This window comes from Sprattus sprattus, assembly GCF_963457725.1.
Source record: "Sprattus sprattus genome assembly, chromosome: 8".
Lineage (NCBI taxonomy): Eukaryota > Metazoa > Chordata > Actinopteri > Clupeiformes > Clupeidae > Sprattus > Sprattus sprattus.
In genome coordinates, this window is record NC_137927.1 from 28,335,873 (window position 1) to 28,359,905 (window position 24,033).

Here is a 24,033-nt window from a genome sequence, read left to right on the forward strand (position 1 = left end):
TTTGCTACACTTCCTTCTTTGTGTGATAATTAAAGAAAATCAACAGATGAATTACCTTCTCTATTTTTTATTAGAGAAAAAGCTTTTCCTTGTCACAATTTTGACTTTCTATGAACAATGCAATAATCGATGCAGCTTGCATTTCAAGATAAAATGGATGTGTAAATTAAAAAATATATATATATAATAATTAAATTACAAAATTGATTATGAACTTTTCTGAATCGAGACAGAATCATTTTAGAGAGAATCGAGAAAAATCAAATAATCGATTTTTTCCCCCACCCCTACTATATATCATAAAATAACCTAAAAAATAAAATAAAAAAAATCACCATTTAATCCTCCAAAAGATTAAGATGCTGATTTTAGATATTCAAATTTTGTGACCAAAGTCAAATCATAAAAGACCAAATCTTCGAGGTAATCCACAAGTAGAGATAATTTGATTGGAATAGCAATGATACACACAGGTTCCCCATTGGGGAACGCACAGCAGCTGCACATCACTGTAAATACTAAATTAACATGAAAGACAAACACAGAACACTTTGTAACTGTCACTAAGATGACTGTGATGGTTGTGCAAACAAATGTCACTCTTTGAACCCATATTCGTTGTATTGTCAGGTTAGCAACGGTGAATACTATAGAAGTCTATTCAGCAGCGTTGTTAGTCAGCGCTGCCCTCACCCATAGACTACATGTCAAGTAAAGACCATCAGTGTCAGAATTCACCTCCGCCCATTCACAGTCTATGATCAGATAGCCGTTTTTTCTCACTACTGGGGGGGGGAGGGTTCCATTGTCAAGTGAGATGTGACAGTGTGATGAAGCTCAGGAGATGCCACCAGACTGAGAGCACTCCTTTGTCCAGGCCTGCGTGAAGCTGCCACTTAGGGATATGGCACGGGTGGAGGGTACGGGTCACTCTGCCGCGTGCCGGGTGGCGTGGGCGTGGGCGCCCATGCGCTGAGGGTCCTGTGAAGGGTAGTGGATGAGGCCTGGAGGTTTGAGGCCCAGGGGAGGAGGGGGGGGCGGCCCCATGGGGTGGAATATTGGGGGTCCAAAACCTACAGAGACACACAAGCACACACGCAGATGCACACACACACACACACACACACACACAGACACAGACACAGACACAGACACACAGACACAAAGACACACAGACACACAGACACACAGACACACAGACACACACACACACACACACACACAGACACACACAGACACACACATGCACACACACACATGCACACGCACACATGCACACGCACACACACACATACACACAGAACAATAGGTTAAAACTGCCCTAAGTAACAGACATTGGTCCACATACAGATAGAGGATAAATCTGATAAAAAGGTAATAGATGGCTGGATGGGGCTGCACACCTGGAGGTGGGGGGTTGGGAATGCCAGGGGGTGGCGGCAGGGCAATGTTCAAGACTGCCGAGGAGGTAGCTGGGTCCAGGTTGAAGTAGTTGGCAGGCACCTCCTCCTCTGGGGCAGGGGGTGGGGGCAGGGCTGAGGAGGCAGAAAACATCCCATAATGCAAATGTGAACTGAGTCACGTCCCGACACTGTGAGTCAATCACAACGAGGCACATTTATTACAGATATTCAATTTCAAGTGCTTTTACAAAGAACCAAAACAAACAAACAAGCAGCTTTTGATTATAGTTATCCTCTTCCTGACAAACACACATGAGTATACCGACATGCCCACACACAAACAGCCTTTGATTATAGTAATCTCCCCTTGACACTCACTCTCACACACACACACACACTTACCTCCTGGCAGCCCTGGTACGGGCTCAAGCCTGTTCCCTGCCTCATTGACACCGTCTGGGTCTTTTTCTCTCCCTCTGGCTCCCTGGGACCTGGACGAGCAGCACACACACACACAGCACGCACACGCGCACACGCACACACACACACACACACACACACACACACACACAGTGTCAAAGACATCGCCCCCACGGGCACACAGCACATAAGCGGATCGATTTACCACTACAAAACAGTGTGATTAAACCACATCAAAACGCACACGGCACATTGACTCATCACCATAGAGCAGGGCATTTAAACCCCATGAAAACCCCTCTACTCATAAAAGCCTTAAGAAGATGCAGTCGCACCACTGGAGCACGTTTAGCCACTGATGTGCTAACTGACCTTCCCCATTTGACGGTGAGCCTTCGTCCGCCGACGATGAGCTTGTTGAAGGACTTCTCGGCGGCGAGCTCGGCAGCCTGCCGCGTGGCGAACTGGATGAAGGCACACTGCTGCCTCTGCACCACGGTGATGGTGCGGATTTCACCAAACTGGTAAAAATGGTTCCTGTGGGAGGGCAATGGAAGGGAATGAGTCATTCACTACACACACGCTTACACACACACACGCACGCACACACACACACATGCACGCTTACACACACACACACACACGCAGAAACACATGTACGCACGCACGCACACACACATGCACGCACACTCACCAGACACAGACAGAGACTGCCAGAAACACAGATTGCATTTCACAGAAAAGGCTATTACTTTTTTGGAATAACAAAACATAACAGCAGATTAGCTTTCTCTCTCTCTCTCTCTCTCTCTAAACATATAATTTAGCAAGACAAGAAAATGCAGAAATCCTACAAAGTGACTGAATAAACATTTTCAATTCTCTCTGCGCATGTCATTGTGCTCTGTGTAGTCATGTTTCTGACTACTAACACAACAAGATTTGGATGGACATGTTTTAGGATAAAATATAGTCAATCTCTCAAATAAATATCCCTACTCACAAAAAAATATACATTAAAGAATATGACTACAATACATACATACATACATACATACATACATACATACATACATACATTACATACATTAAATTAAAACACAATTATTAGCCAATTCTTAGCCAATTCTTATTAGCACCAAATCTCCCACCGGAGTTCTGAGTCGGTGATGTTGTCTCCTAGCCCTCCTATGTAGAGGGTGGTGATGGCTTTGTCCTCGGGCATGTCCAGCCTGGGCATAGCGGACGCACGCTTCAGTAGTTTGTCCGCCACTGGGTCGTTTAGCCCGTAGTAGCGGTCCTTAATGTTCTGATCCGCCAGGGGATCATCTGGGTCTGTGGGCTTCTCGTGCCTAAGGAAAAAAACGCATTGAATGCCCATGAGAACCCAGGACTAGTTGACTGTGCTATGCCTGGTATTCAGACAATAAAAACAAAAACACATTTACTGAATGAGCCAAAGCAGCCACCTAAAAGGGACATGTTGACAAAATGAAAAACCACACACACACTCACACACACACACGTGCACGCAAACACTATAAATGCTGTGTGTACTGGATAAACACACAAGATATTAATACGAATGTGTCCACGTAGCCTAAAGAGTCCTATCATATCTTGTTCAACATTGCCACCTAGTTCATTTTTAAAGTTACTACAATGTGTGCCCCTGAAAAACCTCCATCCCTTTGAATAAAAGCTCCGGCTAGATTCATGAATACACATGTACCATTACATTCAATCTCAGACGGCTTGTTTCAGATCTTCAGTATCAGTAATTACAGGCCTTTAATAAAACAAGACAGATGTTTGGACGTACTGTGTATGTATGTACAGTTTTTTTAGCTGTCTGTTGCTGCCTCTACTGTCTCGTTGTCTTTGTGACAATGACAATAAAGAACTTTGAACTTGAACTATGTATGTATGTATGTATGATGTGTGTGTGTGTGTGTGTGTGTGTGTGTGTGTGTGTGTGTGTGTGTGTGTGTGTGTGTGTGTGTATGACTGGCTTAGGTGCCCCGATCTCTAACCTGTAGGGGCACTCCTCTCCTCTCTTGCACTCTCCCTTCACCCAGAAGGAGCAGATGTGCGGCCGGTTCCTCTTGTAGTAGGGCGTGGTGCGAGCCAGCTTGAGCAGCATGTCACTGTGGCCTGGGGCTTTACCCAGCAAGCCCACCGGCCGTGTGCCGTCCGAGCTCTGGATCTACACAAAGCATACATCAAACTATAAGGAGAGTGACAAATGTTGTTTTGTGTGTAACAATTAGTAGCTTTCGTACAGAATGCCATAGTAACAGAGTTCCACCGTTAAACCACCTTGAGCAGGCGGTGCAAAAGAGGTTACCGCATTATTACAACAGAAAACAATAAAAACCACCCTACCCTGCTACACCACCCTCCCTACCATGCTACACCACCCTACCCTCCTACACCACCCAATCCTGCTACACCACCCTACCATGCTACACCACCCTACCCTGCTACACCACCCTACCCTGCTACACCACCCTACCCTCCTACACCACCCTACCCTGCTACACCACCCTCCCTACCCTCCTACACCACCCTACCCTGCTACACCACCCTACCCTGCTACACCACCCTACCCTCCTACACCACCCTACCCTGCTACACCACCCTACCCTCCTACACCACCCTACCCTGCTACACCACCCTACCATGCTACACCACCCTACCCTCCTACACCACCCTACCCTCCTACACCACCCTACTCTTCTAGACATCCCTACCATGCTACACCACCCTACCATGCTACACCACCCTACCCTCCTACACCACCCTACTCTTCTAGACATCCCTACCATGCTACACCACCCTACCCTGCTACACCACCCTCCCTACCCTACTACACCACCCTACCCTCCTACACCACCCTACCCTCCTACACCACCCACCCTACCATGCTACACCACCCTACCCTCCTACACCACCCTACCCTGCTACACCACCCTACCATGTTACACCACCCTACCCTCCTACACCACCCTACCCTGCTACACCACCCTACCATGCTACACCACCCTACCCTGCTACACCACCCTACCCTGCTACACCACCCTACCATGCTACACCACCCTACCCTGCTACACCACCCTACCCTTCTACACCACCCTACCCTGATTCCTTAAAGTAGAGTTCAACCCAAAACAGCTCACCAATGAATACACATGACGAATATACTTGAGATTTTGTTCTTAGCAATGAAACAGCTGTTAATCAAAGACAGAAGTGCAGAAGTACAAGAAGAGAAACTTGAAAAATCTCTGGACATAAAAACAGATCCCAGTGAGCAACTGGAGATGGGTGAGTGGTGATCTTGAGACCATGCCGAGCCTGTTAAAGCATTAGGGCCAATGTAGCTGCTTGCACAAGCACTGCAGAATTTTCTCCAAATACTGATTGCCTATTAGCAATAATGCTTGTTGCAGCTTGCACAGATTTGACCACACAGCCATTAGAAGGAATAAAGCTGCTTGACACCGCAGTATTCCTCAGTTATACTGACGTTAATGCATCAGCTTGCATTGGTAAACGAGGCTGATCACCCATTAGAGGGCGTTTCCCAAGGGAGGCTGGTAACAGAGTAAAGACTTTTTTCAAATAGAACTTCCTTCCTTATTTTAAGGCATCCGGTTTCTATATAATATTTCCTGATACACAGCCACATAAAATAGAAATTTCTAAAAGTGTAAGAAAATCCCCAAAACTACAGAGACAGGCCCCTCCAAAGTACCACGTGATAGCGAGTACTTTGTTTCAAATTACCTCTCGCTCCATGTTCTGCGTGTAGAACTCCTTGTTCACGTCTGACCTCGGCATGTCATCTTTCACGGACAGGCCAGTATCTCGCACCTGAATAGGCAGACCTGTAAATCAAGTGAATAATGTTTGAAATGACTTCAGGTCAGGATGCGGTCCATCAAAAGACCCCAGAGATAATGAGCCCTGCTTGTCGCTAATGACCCTCTTGGTATTCCACTAGAGCTGCGAAGACTGCGCTGTGTCAAAGGCCTACGAAAACTGCATCATTAGCGGCTCATAAAACAGAACTTATTTTGAAGAAGGAATACGTTTTCGAGTGGGAGTCACTGTTGGGCTGTGGTACAGCTGAAAGCTATTCACATTTGGAAGTTTGTGCAGGCAAGCACTTATAAGGAGAAAGATTTAAGACACTTAAGAAAAGTAATTTGATCAACTCTCACCGTACTCCAAGTCCAGCAGACAAGTCTGGCAGACATTTTTCATCTTGCTGCATGTCTGACAAACCTCTGTCTTCTTGAAGCGCATACGGGTGCCGGGACACCAGCGGAACACCGTGAAAGGACGAGCACAGATCTGACGAGAAATGTAAAGAATTACGGAATCAACACATATTGTGTAGACCAAGAATAACAAAGTTAAATTGGATTCAAATGAGGACACTGGTCATCACTGATGCAGGTAGTTCTTGTTTTGCCTCTTACCTTGCACTCTTTGCCAAACTTCTCTTTGGTCTGCCAGACACAAATATACAATTACACAATTAGCAAAGAAAAAACATAATTGTATGAACAACTTAACCTGCCTACGTGGTGTGTACTTAGGGATGCTCTACATCTACACTCTTGTACATTGTTTTAGTGCACATTGAGGCTACTGTAACCACTTACCATTCGGATATATGGGTTTTCACCAAGGCATGTCTGACAGAGGATAGGGAAGTCCTGTGTGGGGAAGAAACAAGGGGTGTCAAATCAAAAGTGTAAACCATGATATTCACATTTAAGGAGTTCAATGACGGCTAAGCATAGAAAAAGAAACCTATAACTACACCTATGTAATCTCTGAGGAATATCTCGGACAGCCCTAGGCTATACTATCGGAGATCATTGCATGGTTTCATCCTACAGCCATCCACTCAACCAGCAAACCAATTGCTGACAGGTGTGGCTACAATCCAAGTTCTCACTTAAGCAGCTATCCCAGTAGGTTCTTCAATATCAGTCACCTCATCAGTGGACCTAAATAGAATCTGTCTCCCCACATCACTTTCTGCACACAGAGGTTTGGGGCTCGCCGCTCACTATGTGCGTATAGGAAATCGTTCTGCCTTTGCCACCAGAAACTCAACGTTTTATAGGCTCTCAGTCCTTCCTACAGACTACAGCAATTGCAGTACTGTGTTACAACGACTGACTAACAGGTGCAGAGAGAAGCATGGGATTTCTGAGTAGATGAGCTTGACATAAATCTATCAAAGATGGGCCTGTCAACAATGTTAAAGCTAGCAGCTGAACTCATAAACAAGGCGTAACTAACGTTAGCTAGCTAAATAAAGGTCTACTTACACACAATCAGAGATATCAGCTGGGTTCCAAAGATAAGCTTATCCCTCTTGCATGCTTAAAACTAATTAAGGATAGGCTAATAAAACGTTAACGTTGATGTCTCTTCAGACTTGGACCACTGACAGTGGTTGAATGGACACGTTGTCTACCAAACACCATGAATGACACCACACACAGACATCTATTTTCAGTTTACTTTAGCAAGCTGTAAGGCACCGATGTAATTCAAACACGTCACTGTCATGAAGATGTGAACACAATTTGATTAGACATGTCAGAGCACATCTAGCCAGAGCTAGGTAGCTTGGTTGTATCCTTGTTAGTTCCGTTACACACACTATCATAGCTTTTGCTAAACAGCGAGCTAGCTAACTAACACAGCCAACGTTAGCTATTTAACTTAGTTGTGTTCTTAAACTGATGTTGAATTTAACGTTAGCTCAGCAAAGCACATAATGGCTTCTGGACATGCGATTTGATTACGTGAAAATCATACAGATTAGCTAATCACAAGAATGCTGTTCTATTTGTCTCATTAAACCGTTTCAAAACACTTCGCTAAAGTTGGCTTGTTAACTAGTCCATCTCCAGGAAATCCCAGGCTTACCTACTGTTGCAAAACAAGCAACACTGCATTCACCTGGCTAACGTTAGCTCATGAAATTCTACTGCTAACTAGCAATACAGAATTGTTTACTCTTAATGTGTTTCGGAGCATTAACTAAACATCTCTATATAATTGCATAATAAACATAGGAATATAGATTGCATACCGAATCTTCCCAATTCTGTCTATTATATGTATTAGCTCCTAAGGACGTCGCCATCATCCACAGCTCCCACGCAATTTGCGCACCACGGGAAAACGAAGTGGCAAAACCTACCAAATTGCTTCTGTCTGTTTTCAGGGTGGTACGGTGACAGTAGCCTACCATGGGTGGGCGTCAAATTACCTTACGTAGCCTAGTCCGTGAATCGGTTTCTTCGGATTTGTCTTATCAAAAGTGACAAAGATTAAACAACTAATCATCATGTATAATTTGGTGGGGAAAAAAGGTTGAAATGGATTTACTAATGAATGTGTCGCATTTGAGCAATTAGTCTTTTGTCGATCGTGTTGGGATTTTAACTGCTGGGAATCTTTATTTTAATTTAGTATTAATATAATTGTTTATAAAGAGGAAAATGCACTGCATAAAGAACGTATAGGCCTACCTAATTTTACTCAAAAATGTTAATGGTCTGAGAACAACCATAGGACTGTATGAGTCTCCTGCCATTATCTGTTCAGGCAATAACCCTGACAGCATGGCATGGCCTGCATGGGTGTGTGTCTGTAGACTATGTGTAGCCTATGTGCTTTGGCAGGAAGGAGTTGACAAAGTGTGATATGTGAGCAGAACCATTAAAGTCAGGTGTCAAGTGGTGCCTGAAGCTAAACCATGAGCATGTCAAGTCCACTGCTTAAATGCTTCATACGTTGATCAATATCTGCAGGGCAGGTAAACATATAGGCCTACCCATGTCACCTGGATATCTAGTTGTCAATCCTCTAAGCAGAGAAGCCTTTAAATTATTTTACACATTGTTCAAGCATTAGGATACATCCCTGCTGATGATGTTATTTTTCTGGACTTCTTAATAAAAGCCTAACCTTTATCTCTCCCACACAGGTACATACAAAGTTCTGATCTAGCTTGTTGAACAACATGAACCCCGAATGTCAGGTGAGGTCGAATATCCTGTGATTTGTTTTACTGCTCCTGAGCTGAGGGGAAGGAAGGCTACAAATGTTTCATTGGAGGTTTGTGTTTCCTTCGCCACCAGAGGGCGTGTGTGACTCTTGTGTATTTTACCAGCTCTGATGTCCCACTCTAATACTGTCTCTCAGGTGATTCTCTTGAGGGCTGTAGACAATTGCTGTGCACGTACACCTCTCAATTAATGGCCTTTAGTAATAATTATCAAATACTGCCATAGTTGTGTCAATATAGCCACAATGCTGTGCGACATTTGTTTCGCAATGTGTTAATGCATGAGGTGTTAAAGAAAGAAAATACGCATGTTTCTGTGATTACACTCTACTTTCATTTATGTCTAATTGTCTCAAACCCTTCAATCAGTCATCGGCTAAAACTGCAAAATGGCTCGGGCCAACCAGAGCTGCTGTACTGTCCTCCATCTTCCATCAAACAACCATGCAGATTTAAAATGTCCTTCTGAGTTTATGGCCACTGAGTCACGTGCTGTGTAGCAATGTGGCAGGTGTCCTCGCCTCGTCTGGATGCCTTCCCATTACCTCAGACTAATAACTCATCAGTGGCCACCACAGTCAATGACCTCTGTCTCTTTCTCTCTCTCTCTCTCTCTCTCTCTCTCTCTCTCTCTCTCTCTCTCTCTCTCTCTCTCTCCATCTCTCCCTTATCTTTCTCAAACTCCATATCTCTGTCATTCTGTGCTTTTCATCTGTCACCCTCTGTACCCCTCTCTGTGCATTCACTCAACACTTTCCTACCCTCAGACCCCATTCCTCCTATTGCAAATACCTTTTCCCCCGCTGAACTGCATTCCGTTGACACTGCAGCAATTTGCCACAGCAATGCCCACATCAGGATATTCCCATCCTTGTTCCATCCCAGCGCCACTCTAATATGGTGCCATTGTGCGCTTGTATCAAACCATCTGCTGCCTATCAAAAGACAGCTGTGTGCTGTGCACAAACACAACCACACCATATTGTGTTGCTGAAGCGATATCACAGTTACAGAAGAGGAAGAACCCGGCTAATGTTGAGAACATAAGACAGCGCTATCAAATGTATGTACTTTTTATGGTTTGTATAGGCTTGTAGGACATGGAGATTCAATATGCCCTAACTGATATTATTGTCTGTGTGGTGTGTAATTGAATCTGAGCTGATATTTTAGCTCAATATTATCTACAGTGATTAGTATGACTGTAAGTATTATTACTTATTTCTGGGAGCACATTTACCTCTCATTTTCTTCTTGAGTGTTACCATCCAGGATTCCCCAGCTCTCCTTCAAAACCTCACGGTTTCAGACAAAGTGTGTAATTACATGAGTAATGAGGTGATTCAGGTGTTTTTCGACGCTTACTGGCAGGAAAAAAGTCCGCTGGGGATGAGAAACAAGCACCTGCACGCTGTGGCCTCATGCACACTGGCTGAGAGTTGCTGATTCACCTGCTGAGTCCACAGCTTTGCCCGCAGTCAAGCGATAGTGCATCGTTCCAACAACAAAGCCACCTTTCAGCTTTAACAACACCGTGGGCAAACTACTGTGTGATAAGGGAAAGTTTTGTGTCTTTGAAAAGAGCCATCTTGCCACAGAGACGTTACTGCCGCTTGCATCAACAGCGGCACCATGTTAGCCTGGGCACTGTAATGTTTACTCATTGGCAAAGTAGAAACCTATGTAGCGTTTTCACAGACCAAAAGTACAGGGAAATGCACTCAAGTGTTACGGAAGCCAGCTGCCGATATTAGGTCCAGAGAGTGTCCTCAGAGACATCCTATCGGTTGGGCCACTGCAGACGGTGTGACAGGGACCCTGTTCTCTGGAAAATGGTCGGCTAGAATGCTGCCTCAGAAGATGATTTTCTTACATGAGAAATGTCTGAAGATGATGATCTACTAACTAAAAAATACTTGAAATACTTCAGTCTCTGAGATTCAAACAAATGCATCCACAAGATTTTGAGGTTCTTTACGCTCAAAGAAAATAAGCCAGGGAAATGACAACAACATCCATCTGCAGGCAATCAAAGCAACAACTGAATGTGTAGCTACACATGCCAGTGTTTGTGATGTATACATAAGTTCACCTTGAAGTTTACTCTCTCTTACCTGCTTGAACACACTGTTATAAAGCAAGAAAAAAATGGTTCTAAAAATGGTTTAAGGCTACAGTCTTATTTCAAAACAATCAATAAACAACGTTGATTTCTTACTGTCATTTGTTGACAATGATGACAATGATCTTGGCTTTGAAAAAACTATTTTGTCCACAAGAGGTGATTTATTCTGAAATTTAACAGAATGGGTGTCGTTCCTTTTCAAGGGATACAGTGACCTCATGACCTTTTGCTTTTCGGTGTGTTTCTAGCAACTGTAACCTTTTTTTTTTTTTTACTTCATATGTCTCTTTTTTTCTTTTCTTGATTTGCTTCTTGTGGCAGCTAGTCTGATGGCAATGAGACTAGACAGGGATACTGGCCAGATGACATGAGTGGAACTCGATTTGTCACCGTAGACCCTTACCCTTGGCCCAGAGGACATCCTCTTCACTCTGATGAACGTTGTCACACGGGCGGCCATTGCTCACCCAGGCTGTAGGTGAGAGGACCTTATGCTCGGCAGCAGTCTTGTACTGCTGGGAGAAATGACTGCTAAGTGACAGAACAGACATTCTCTCATCTGATGGAATCAGAGGTGACCGTGCTGGAGGACTGCGAGCCCCGTTTTCTGCTGCTAACGTGCATTTATTTTGGATACCTTCTAGGAGACTGACTATGATGAAATTAACAAAGCAAGAATCGTAATGTGCATCAATATTAGATGTTTACACATACGCAGAGGAGTTTCAATGGAGACATGGCTGTGTAGCATATAAGCCTCAACCCCCCGACGCCTTAAGAGATGAGGCAGCAACAGAGACTGGTACCCTTGGGTTTTAGTCTTAGACTGTGTGTGTGTGTTTGTGTGTGTGTGTGTGTGTGTGTGTGTGTGTGTGTGTGTGTGTGTGTGTGTGCGTGTGCGTGTGCGTGTGCGTGTGCGTGTGGGTGTGTGTGTGTGTGTGCGTGTCTGGTGCGTATGCGTTTATGTCTATGTGTGTGTATGGATGTATTTAGTCTCCTTTCTGACACACAGGCTTCCCTTCGGCTACTGTGAGGTCACACACACACACACACACACACACACACACTCACACACACACACACACACACTCACTTATTATGATGTGTTCACATATTTCAAAGTTCATTTTTATGTTTCATAAATGAAACAAACAAAGACAAATACAAACTACATCCAGCACAGTTTTGCATTGTCTCCAAAAATGCATCAAAGTGTTCATCAGTTCAGTTCAATTCAATTTGATTTATATAGGTATATTTATATGGTCAATGTGCACAATGCATACAAATATAACATGGTATACATGATGCATACAAACTGTATAGTGGATGAGATGGGGAGAGAGCATTCAAGCTTTAACAGCTTAGTGGGTGTGCAGTGTGCTCGTAAGGTTACTATTACTATTAAGGGTAAGTAGAGTACTGACACTCAAAGCTATGTTGATGGTGGCAATTATTTACATTGCAGGTACATGCTATCACAGAGTATGGGGTAAAATAAGTGCATGAGAGGGGGATGGAGGTGGGTAGGTGTAGGCTGAGGGTTTCTGTAAGTAGATCAGGTAGGGAAACCACAGAGGCGTCCCACAGTGGAGACAGTCTAGACTAGGAGGGGGAGAAAGAGACAAAATGAGTGGGTACAGTTCGGCTGCCTAATATGCACATATGTTCTTAATGGATACAGTGATGACAAACAATGTTTCCACAGCTATCTGCATTATCGAGCAAAGGTCACACAAATTTGGTGAGTAAACATCAATTTAATAAATAGACAAAGAGATAAATGTAGGTAAACAATTAACATTAGGTAATGTGGCCACTTTATCGGCATCTGTATTAACATAATATGATATAAAAAGAAGAGGGAGAGGCTGCCTGGCGAGGTATGGGCATTTTGTTTATGATTAATTGTGATGAGTTGTATTTAGCTCTGGATGGCTAAATGGACGGTGCATGTGAATAAAGTAGCAAGGGTGGCAGGATGCAGCAACTATGCACAACTGACTGGCCACAGCCACAGCCACAACATGTCTGTAGCCCAATTGAATTAATATTGGGAATTTGATATGTGTTTAGTTTGGATGAGTAATGTTTAGTTATATTGGCAGGCTTAGGGGATGGGGATTTTAGTTATACAAGCATAGTAGAGGTGGCAGGATACAACAACAGTGCACAACTGGCTGGCGTCAGCCACAGCATGAGTTGCATGCTGTACCCAGGATTTGTAAGAGCACTCCTTCACAGTAAAACATGCACTGTCAAAATGTTAAAGCTTGAATGCTCTCTCCCCATCTTAGCCCACTCCTGCAAAATAAATACGACAAAATGGCTAACAACAAAATATAAGGAATTTAGCGACAGGTGCCAGGTTTATAATGCATTATTCATGACTATGGAATGAGGAAGGTTTTTAGACTAGATTTAAAGATGGAAAGGGCTGGCAGCTCCCGCTGGCAAGTCCATTTGTGTGGGTCTTTCTGAATGGAGAGCCAAACTCATTTCTGTTTTCTCCGTCCAATGCTAATTGCCATGTATGTTGGCCAAGAGTGTCACTCAGGCTTATCCAGCTTGAGTTGAAATCAAAAGAAATTAGATTATAGCTACCATGTAACTGTAATATAAAAGTAAATAAGAAAGTAAAGTCATTTGAACCGTAATATGTGAATATATTAAGCATATATAATAATAATATATAATAATATGTGTCATAAATTAAGCAGAACATGATCTGCCTTCACACAACAGCTTTTTTGTTTATTTTTTTTTTTTTTTTATATGTATTTTTTAGTTTTTTTTTCCTTTACTGAGTTAAACAGATCCATTCACGGGCCAGACAAAAGTTATGTCAGAGTTCCAAAAAATGCAATGGCTGTGCTGAATGATCTTCACAGCCACACCTGAATAAATGCTAGTAGTCACTGGCACATAAATATAGATGTTTTTCAATGTCAGCAAAGGTCGTCTATAACAGAGCCTGCCAATGCTAAGAGGGACGAGGAACAACCTAATGAATAGAAACTCACTCCACCTACTTTCTTACTTTGTCCAAAAGAGGACAACATTTGTGATACATATGCCATAAGTACTGGTGGCTTCTGTCATTAAACATCCTGTACGCGACCGACAGATGAATAGATAGACAGACAGATAAATAGATAGATAGATAGATAGATAGATAGATAGATAGATAGATAGATAGATAGATAGATAGATAGAAAGATAGGTAGATCGTGCCAGTTAAGTGCTGTGTTTACCCAGTGGCCCAGGCTTGCGCTAATGAAATGGGGATTTCCTTGTGGCTCTGCACAGGAGAGGCCACATCTAAAGGTCAATTGTGCATTTCAAAGGACACATTCCTGGTGTGCCTATGAATAAATTAGCAAGGGGTGGTAAGATACAGCACTAATGGAACAATTAGCGTTAGCTGCCTGTTTAAACACTGATTAGCTAGTGTCTCAGTAAATGGATCCGTATGGAATTAGCAATCACGATTTCAATTCTAACATGTCAAAATGTTTGTGGAATTAGTTTCATGAAAATCCACATAACAATGAATAAATAAAAAACTCTAGTCACTAAAAAAAGTGTTCTTGGTTCTTGATGTGTGTGGGTGGTGTAATTGTGCAATTTGGGTAAAAACAGAAAAGTTAAAAAATGAATTTGTACACATTCATTAACTTTAACATTTGACATTAATTAATTAACCAATAGCTGTAACTTTGCTAAACCAACCGGGTGTTATGTTCAGAGGTATGGACCATGTAGAAATTCACATAAGCCCAGAGAAATCAGTGAAAGAGGAGACATATTACTATGAGATATATATATATATTATATATGACATATATTTTAGCGGTAGCCCCATTATTTAACTTCTTTATACTGTATACACTATTTCTTAGTATGTAATTTCAAGAAATCACAAGTACACATTTTCATGCAGTCATCATGGAGGACACACCACTCCAGCTAGGTTTGTATGCAGTTTATTTACCCCAAGACCAAAAAGTGGTGCTCATTCATCCAAATGTCTGACACACATCTGTTGGACTGGGTATCAGGCCACCAAATAAGTGTTCGGGTAAACAGACTGACAGAGAGAGAGAGGGAGAGAGAGAGAGAGCGAGAAAGAGAGAGAGAAGAGAGAGAGAGAGAGAGAAGAGATAGAGAGAGAAAGAGAGAGAGAGAGAAGAGAGACAGAGAGAGAGAGTGCGAGAAACAGAGGGAGAAAGAAAAATGCAAAGCTTGGTTTGCAAACTGTGTTGTTGAGAGGCGTTGAGTGCAGGCATCCAGAGCCCATCTGAGGGTTAATGGTCTGAGACAGATGGAGGTGGATGAAGAGCTTTGTCTCCATGATGCTGCATTCCTCGCGTCACCAGCTGTTAGGCCTGTAATGAGTTCTGATGAATGAAGAAGGAAGCACACAGCTCCCAGGCTCTGCCATTGGTTTGACGCCGATGCCAGGGTCCGGTCCACGCCAACAACAGTCTGCCTCGCTTTAGGAGCTGTCAGGGGCAGGACGCCATCACACTCCTGATGGACAGTTGGGCTCTACTTTTTTTCTCTCTCTTTTTTTTAAATCGTTTTTGCCAGCTGCCGAATTTAACCTGTCACTCTCATAAGCTTCCATCATGCAAATCAAGCTAACCTTTAGAAGGCGGTCAATCATGCTGTCTATTTCCGTCGTTCAAAATCAAGAGAGGCAGAAGAGGTTTTCATCAGGAAATCAAGGAGTGAAACAATAGAATTTCAATAGGATGAAGAAGTGAACTCAATTATAGCATCTGTGAGCGATGGAGACAGAAGGCTGAATTGGCTAGCTAGCAGGGCTAACAGATTAGCCTAATGCCAAAGACCTGGAAGAATCATTCCGCTTACATACACTGTCAGAATTCTGAGGCTTTGACATGACATCATTTTGTTTAAGATTTAAAACTATACAGAGATGGGCAGAATTGTATCATTTTGCAGATTTTTTTTGTTCAAGATTTTGAACTAAACAGAGATGGGCAGATTTTTTATCATTTTGCAGATTTTTCATATATACTGTATTTTGCCAGTGGGAAAGAATGACATTTGTGTAAATAAACTTGGGTTAATTGTTTGTGCATTTGAAACAGTGAAAGAAAGAAACTATTAGAAATGTTTCACGTATGCTCATCCTTTCACACTGATTTGCTGTGTACCTCAAGTGATGTAGAATGAACAATGTAAAAAAAAAAAAAACATCAAAAGTAACATTTGCGCCTTGTCCTTTCTTACACTGCATCTATACAAGAGATTCAAAATATGGCCAGAAATATCTCTTGCCTGTAGCCTGGAACTGTATAGCCTGGGTCCATTCATAGTCTCACCACATCCATCATGACCCAATCCTGCACCTTTAGATTAAATTCACATTTGGCCACGTCAGGCTCCATTTCCTGTAAGACATGACATTTTCACTATGCACCACCGCAAGCATGTCACAGCTATCATGTAGACAGGCCATATTCCTGCAGAGAGAATTCAAGCAGGTACCCTATTACATGCTTCTTCATATCAATTATTTATCATTTATTATTTATCTATTATTTACAAGGAAAATCCACAGAAGACCTTACCTTTTGTAGGTTTACCTACCAATAAAAAGGATGTGGAACCTGTTTTGGTGCTGGCATGGCATTACATTTATAATAACCACTGACTGCATTTGCTGTTAAATAAGGACTATTTAACACTAACAACTGCCCTCATAAATATCCCACCCTGACATTGCACAGCTGTTATATCATTATGTGGACACATTTGCACATGTATAATTATCACTGCAGTAGTGTACATCCTTTTCTTCAGCATCCTCTGATTGACATGGTGCTGATGACCGACCACACAGGACCCTCTGCCCCGGGCTGTGTGGAGGCGTTTCCAGGGAGACAGAATGTTTATATTCACATCCAGAGAGTCTATCACACATCTAAACAAATCCCATAGGGTAGGCCTACTACTTGAGGTGGATCTTGATAGGGATTCATCTAAAATGCACTCTCTCATGTTCATGTTGGTCTGCAAATGTGCCTTTACAGCAGTTCTAATTTGCAAATGCCTAACGCTTCCCATAATGTCAGCAGTTTAATGATTTGAGTACCTCAGTTAAAACGACCCCTCAGCTGTCAGTATTAAGCACATGGCCACAGAATGTTAAGGATGTTTTAGTGCGTAATGGTGTAATTTGGTGAAATATAAAATACAATTTTTAATAAATACACTTTTGAAAACATTAATTTTCTGATACATTTATTGAAGTTATTTTTTTTTTCTGACTGTAATGCATTCTGCCTTTCTATGGAAACAGGAATGACAGAGATGTGAGGAAATGATAATGTTAATTAAATCGCTTGTCAGCACATCGCCTCAAAAAGGATTGCAGAGAAACGCTTCCCTTCAAACCTGAGCTGCTCTGAGCAACACTGAGGCACTTGAGTTTATAAGATAAGAGAAGCAAAGGAGACGGTCCATCGCCGTGCATGGCTCCAACAATGTGCTGCTCTCGACGTTTTATATGTAGAGAAAATTCAATCTTCACAAGACGTGGCACGCTTGGAGTTCTCCCCGGCCCGCTCCAAGGATGCATCAGCTTATGATTATGCAGTGAAGGCTGATCTGTTTGGTTAGGAGGTTAGGTAGACTTAACCTGGAGTGGCCTGATTGAGAGAGGCAAAACAAGTGAAGCATTTCATTCATCTTAGCTACGGTAAACCTCCCTTCATTTTATTCTCCAGCGAAACACTTCAAACACCTCCACGCTCTGTCAGGAGGAGCTGAGGCTCCTGCCAGGGGGTAATGGTTTCCCCCCGCTAAAACACATAATCTGAAGCCATGGCACCCCCCTTTGCCAAAGTATGGCCTGTGCGGGGGAAGATAAGAGTCAAAAAGTAAGAGCCTGGTTGGCTGACGGGCTCCTCCCCTCCCACACCGGTTCAACTGACAGTCATCCCTGACACGGGGCGCCACTCCTGCCTACCTGTCTGTCTGTCTGTCTGTCTGTCTGTCCACCTGTCGGAGGCCTGAGAGTGTCAGTGGTGGAGCTATGCGCAGCTGGTGGGTGGAGTTATCCTAACGGCTTAGGACAGCCGCAGCAGACGTGCAGCTTACGCCGCAGTTTCCTCAGTGCAGCACTGTGTCTGAGCATGCAGTGCAGGAAATCACACACTTCCTGAAATGCAAATTCGGGAGCGAGCATTCAAGCCAGTTGGTAACTGTCCAGCCAGTTGATGTTCTTTCATTCAGCTCACTTGCATTCTGCCATTCAACCACTCTAGTGTTGATTTTGACACATATCACATTCAGACAAAGATTTATATTTGTTTGCGAAGAGCTTGTCTGCTCAGGTTCAATTAGAGCCATCCATTATCTACCTATATATATATATATATAATACACATACTCATGTAGATGTATGTACATACGTATACACACACACACACACACACACACACACACATACAGTATATATATACTGTATGTGATGTTTATTGTGGTCTAAACCTGATTGCATCACCACAGTTTTTGTCAATAGTTCTTTTATAGAAATACTGAGAAGTTCTTTGACGTATTCCACAATTCTTTGGTCGACTAACAGACGCACTAAAAGATATGCCATATTTAACATTTACAACAATAGAAATTTCACACAGTTTGTGTTTTATGTCATTTACATATTTGTCCTCAAGTATTTACAAACAGAAACCTCATTAAATTCATCATTTTTCAGTGTGTCTGTGTGTGTGTGTGTGACTAATTTATGAGTCATTTTTTTTCCAAATAGCATTTCACAGTCTGACGCATTTCCAAATACAAACACAGAAAATATATAAAGAAGATGCATCCAATTAAATCTCTCCGCCAGCATGTACTATCTATCTCCAAGTCATTCTGACACTCTTGTGTGACGTTTAGCACGGAGGAAGTAGTAACTTGGGTCAAACACCAGACCTATTCCTATAGTTACTGCTGTGAGTAACAGGAGTGACAGGAGTGTAACACAGAATAGCATCTCAGCTGGTACAATTGTCAGGCTTGGTATCTCAACTGATTACCCAAGAAATGAGATGGTAAATTCTAGCCATTATTCATTGCCTTCCATCCCCACACTTGACATTTATTCATTTAATACTAAATAAGGCAAGGCAGAGCACAGACTACGGAGCAAGAGATTGGGCAGACATGGTGGGAAATAAGAGTTGCTCAAGCTGAGCCACGCAAAACAAATAGGAATTCAAACACATAGCATGATCCTCGCACTTTCAACCAACCCGGATCCAACCGTTTCAAATCATCGCACCATGAGTTCTCCCAAAAAAGGTTCATCTCCATCATAGAGAGAAAGCCTGTTTGAATCAAGCGTGTTCCCTCAATACTCTGCCTTAATTAGGCCAGGGGTCCGCCTGCTGAGCCATAGAGCTCCACTGACAACTCAATTACACAAGCCCCCGTTAAAGCGCTCGCACAGACTAATTATTCCTGACTATTGCACACATAAAATTGAATAAATTCATGTTAAACCATTACACTGTGCTTAATTTTTTTTTTTCATTTTTGTATTACATTTTTTTCACACCAAAATCAATTAAGATGAAAGAGAAGGTGTGGAAGACACCATGACATTTTGTCCAAAAATGGAGAGGGTTTAATCCGCAGCCCTACTGTTTTCTTAATTGAAGATTTCCCTTTTTGCATATTTGATAAGTCACAAAAAAATATATATGAAAGTGTTATGATTCCCTTAGGCACTATGCCATTACTAAGTCTGTCAGATGGAGAGAAAACACAATAAGATCGGAGTGCCTGGCGGCCAGTAACACTGTAAATTCAACACTGTAAATGTGACAGTCTATTGAACTGGAAAGATACTTAAAGAATGCTCTATAAAAGTCAGAGCCGAAATTATATGTATGCCTGAATGCAATACTCCTGCTCTAGGTTGCTTCTGTTTCTTCCCACCGATACAACAGTGTCATATGAACATTATTGATGATGGTCATACTACGTGACATAGTAAATAGGCTACAGATGAAGGTATGATACTCTCATGGTTATGAACAATTTGATATCTGCCATAATAAGTTCATGACAAGTCAGTCTTTTTACAAGAGGTTAAGATATGGTAGATAGCTGCTAGATAAGTCTTTTGGATTATCAGGGACAATTAAGGACAGTGTCTAACATTTGGCACAACAGGCTACTTCTCTGTGTTCAGAACTATGCTGACAACATCTCTCTATGTTTGTGATTGTGATTCATATATGGAACACACTTATCTTTTCATAGACTATTTTATGTCTGTGTTTAATCCTGACAGTACATCTTCAGTAATGCATCTGTGAAATGGGCTTTGTGCTTTTTTAAATGTTTACATGGAGTTCTTGTAATTACGTATGTGAAAAATGTACATCTTCAGTAATGCATCTGATAATGTAATGGGCATACTAGCACACATGTGGTAAATGTACACAATGCATACAAACATTACATGGTATTTACATGGTACATACAAAATTGATAGTGGATAATGTGAGGAGAGAGCATTCAGGTATTGTAGAACAGCTTAGTGGGTAAACAGTGTGCTTGTGAGGCCATATTACAGGGGTAAGTAGACTAATGGAACAGAAAAAGATTTCGACTGTGGCAATTATTTACATTTCAGGTCAATTCTAGTACAGAGTATGGGGTAGAATAAGTGCATGACAGTGTGGTGGGGGCTTCTGAGGTCAGGTGGAGAGACTATATCAGCATCACACAGTGTACATAGGCTAGACTAGGAGTGTGTGTGTGTGTGTGTGTGTGTGTGTGTGTGTGTGTGTGTGTGTGTGTGTGTGTGTGTGTGTGTGTGTGTGTGTGTGTGTGTGTGTGTGTGTGTGTGTGTGTGTGTGTGTGTGTGTGTGTGTGTGTGTGTGTGGGTCAGGTGGAGAGACTATATCAGCATCACACAGTGTAGATAGGCTAGACTAGGAGTGTGTGTGTGTGTGTGTGTGTGTGTGTGTGTGTGTAGATCAGGTGGAGAGACTACAGCAGCATGGGGACAGTCTAGACTAGGAGGGGAAGAAAGAGACAAAGTGAGTGGGTAGTGTTCGGCTGTCAATACCCGTAAATGTACTGAATGGATATGGTGATGTGGAACAATGTTTCCACAGCCATCAGCATCTGCAAGCAAAGGTCACACTATGAGAGAGAGAAAATTTGGTGAGTAAATATCACTTTGAAATTTCAAATAAAATAAAGGGATACATTTAGGTTAAAAATGTGTATGTAGTATGGCCACTTTATATATACAGTATACATAATATTTATAGCATCAGTATTAGCATAATATGATGTAGAGGGAGTATGGTGAATGGGAATTTAGTTTTTTGCTTAGCTTGGATGAGTTATGTTTAGTTATGGTTGGCTGACATTTTGCATGCAAATTTTAGTGAGGATAGCAAGGGTGGCACTGCAGGATACACAACAGTGCACAACTGGCTAACACAACATACACCTGCCCTGCCAGGTCGTCTCCGGTCTCCCTGATCGTGTGTTGTGAAATGCAAAGGGTGGTGGACTGGAGTACTCAGTGAGTCATAGAGGGATTTTTCCCAGCTTCAATGACAAGTAGAGGCTCTTTTTGCTAATCAACCAAACCTCGGTTAGCAACCATAAAATGGCTGCCAAATGATCAGTGGTAGCACAGACGCCCTTCTTCCTTGCAATCAGGGAATGTGTAAACATATGGAGATGTAGGCGCGGAGATCTCCAAACTCTGTGGATTCTCTGCCAGCTCCGCTGAAACCGGAAAAAGGGATCCACACACTCACAGTGTTCTCTCAGCAATGATATGCTGACTGAACATGCCATTTCCCTGAAGTACAAAGATTTACATTAAATTGAATTACTTTTCTGACAGTAATACCCGTGTTGGAGGAATACTTCAGATATGGCCACTGTCTGATGTGAACACAGCTGTCATTTCTGAAGGGAAATGCATGGAAATTATTGGGACCAGTCTGTGTTAATTTTGTGCACACACATTTGAATTGGTTTTAGATTCGTTTTAGTTTTAGATGTTCACACACACTCACTTACACACACACGCATACGCACACGCACACACACACGCACACATACATACACACACACACACACACACACACACACACATACACATACACACACACACACACACACACACACACACACACACACACACACACACACACACACACACACACACACACACACACACACATACACACACACACACGCACACACACACACGAACACACATGGAATTTCAGTCAAGTCTGGGAAAACTGAATTAGTGAAGCACATAATTACCTGTTAACGCCAACACAGCAGCCTTCATTCGAATACAAACACCCTGTAATCACCAGCAGTACACGTGCCCCATTATCAGAGATAAAACTACAGAACTCAGAGTTGCTATGGACAAGAATGCTTCAGAGGCTTCAGATATGACCGGAAAATTCTCCTCATTGTGGTGGAGTGAGTTTCTCTCCTCTAAGCATCCGCCATATGTTTTGACAAATATGAATGAAACTACCACCATTTTCCCAGTTTTGTATTGAAAGTTATTCAGTTTAATGTCTCAATGAAATGAAAGCATCAAACAAAAAATTGGATATTACAATTAGAAACATATGGAGATTACATTTTCCAATTGCTTTTTGTGGAACAATTATTAATTAACAATTTTCTCAAAACTACACAGACATTCTTAAAACGTCCCTCACATTGGTACAACCATCAGGTCAAAATTCAGCTTTGATCACATAAAACGCACAAACAGTCAAAAACACACATTACACAACTGACTCTTACTCACTAGAGGGATTATTTCACTTCTACTAAAAGGTATGTTCTTTCCCTGAAATTGGTATTTTCAGGGCAATTGCATTATTTTGGCATACAGACTACCCTTTCAGAAACACAAACAACACTATCAAAAAACCTTTGCAATGACAATAAGGAGTGTACAAACAGTCTAATTTGTTATCTCAAGCCAGCAAATACATGGTGATTGACAGATCTATATGAAAAGATAAACAAATTCATAAGTATATGTAAACATAGCCTATGGATGTATATACATTCTCAGTATTGTTACTCTGGTCTGCATCAGGATCAGAAATTCCTTGTCAAATACTGCTGGAAATATACCACGGTGTGCAGTCTACACTGAGAACATGTCCTCAAATGCATTAAGAAATGTGTAAAAAATGATGTATAAACCTGGGATGCTCACTGAACTAGGCATGGACCATCACACTCCAATGAAAGCTAACACTATCCCAAATGATAACAAACTGGGAGTGGCGTTGTTAATAATGATCTTACTGACTATTGAAAAGCAGTGTTTTGCTCATCATTCTACCAAAACAAAAATATAATTCATCACTGGTGGCACTCAAGGAACAAAGTCCAAGTGTAGATACAGTATATAAGTACTGAAATGCTCGACAAGTCTGTCATGCAACACAGTTACAGCAATACAAATTACGTGGGAAATGAATGCAACTGTGAACTGGCTCGCTCCGCATTTAGCTGCACATGTTATCCAGCTCCATCATAGTCATCCCACGTATGAGGACATGATAATGATGATGATGGTGATGCTCTTCACCTGAAACCTCTCGTCTTTGATATTGTGGTCATTCTCTTCCTTGTCCTCGTTGTGCTTGTCCTCCGCTTGTCCTTCTACATTGTAGGATCCATCGTGCCAAGGCATACTGGCACACCACAGTCCCTTATTGATCCTGGACATCTGATTGAACTGATATATCACTGGTAAGTAGTGCCTGAGGCTGTTGTCCTGTGAGCCTCCTGTCACACAAGCTGTTGACTCCACAAAACTTGTCTGATTCGGTTGTGGCTTTGGGACACAACGTCACTCAATACGCCACAAGGCAATGGGACTAGGATTTATAATCCTGCAGGGTCCTCTT

The 24,033-nt window shown here is 42.3% G+C and overlaps 1 protein-coding gene across 1 annotated transcript; it reads right to left on the minus strand.

The window, feature by feature from the left end:
* Positions 1-317: 317 nt before the first annotated feature.
* Positions 318-23,816, minus strand: LOC308369222 (pre-mRNA-splicing factor RBM22-like; the record flags this gene model as incomplete). The annotated part of the gene is made up of 11 exons (XM_080843564.1): positions 318-1,073; positions 1,404-1,535; positions 1,806-1,894; positions 2,196-2,360; positions 2,975-3,175; positions 3,857-4,029; positions 5,613-5,713; positions 6,050-6,182; positions 6,311-6,340; positions 6,497-6,550; positions 23,670-23,816. The coding sequence occupies 11 exons, from the start codon at positions 23,814-23,816 to the stop codon at positions 928-930; spliced, it is 1,371 nt and encodes a 456-aa protein (XP_080699690.1). The 3' UTR covers positions 318-927.
* Between the last annotated feature and the right edge of the window lie 217 nt (positions 23,817-24,033).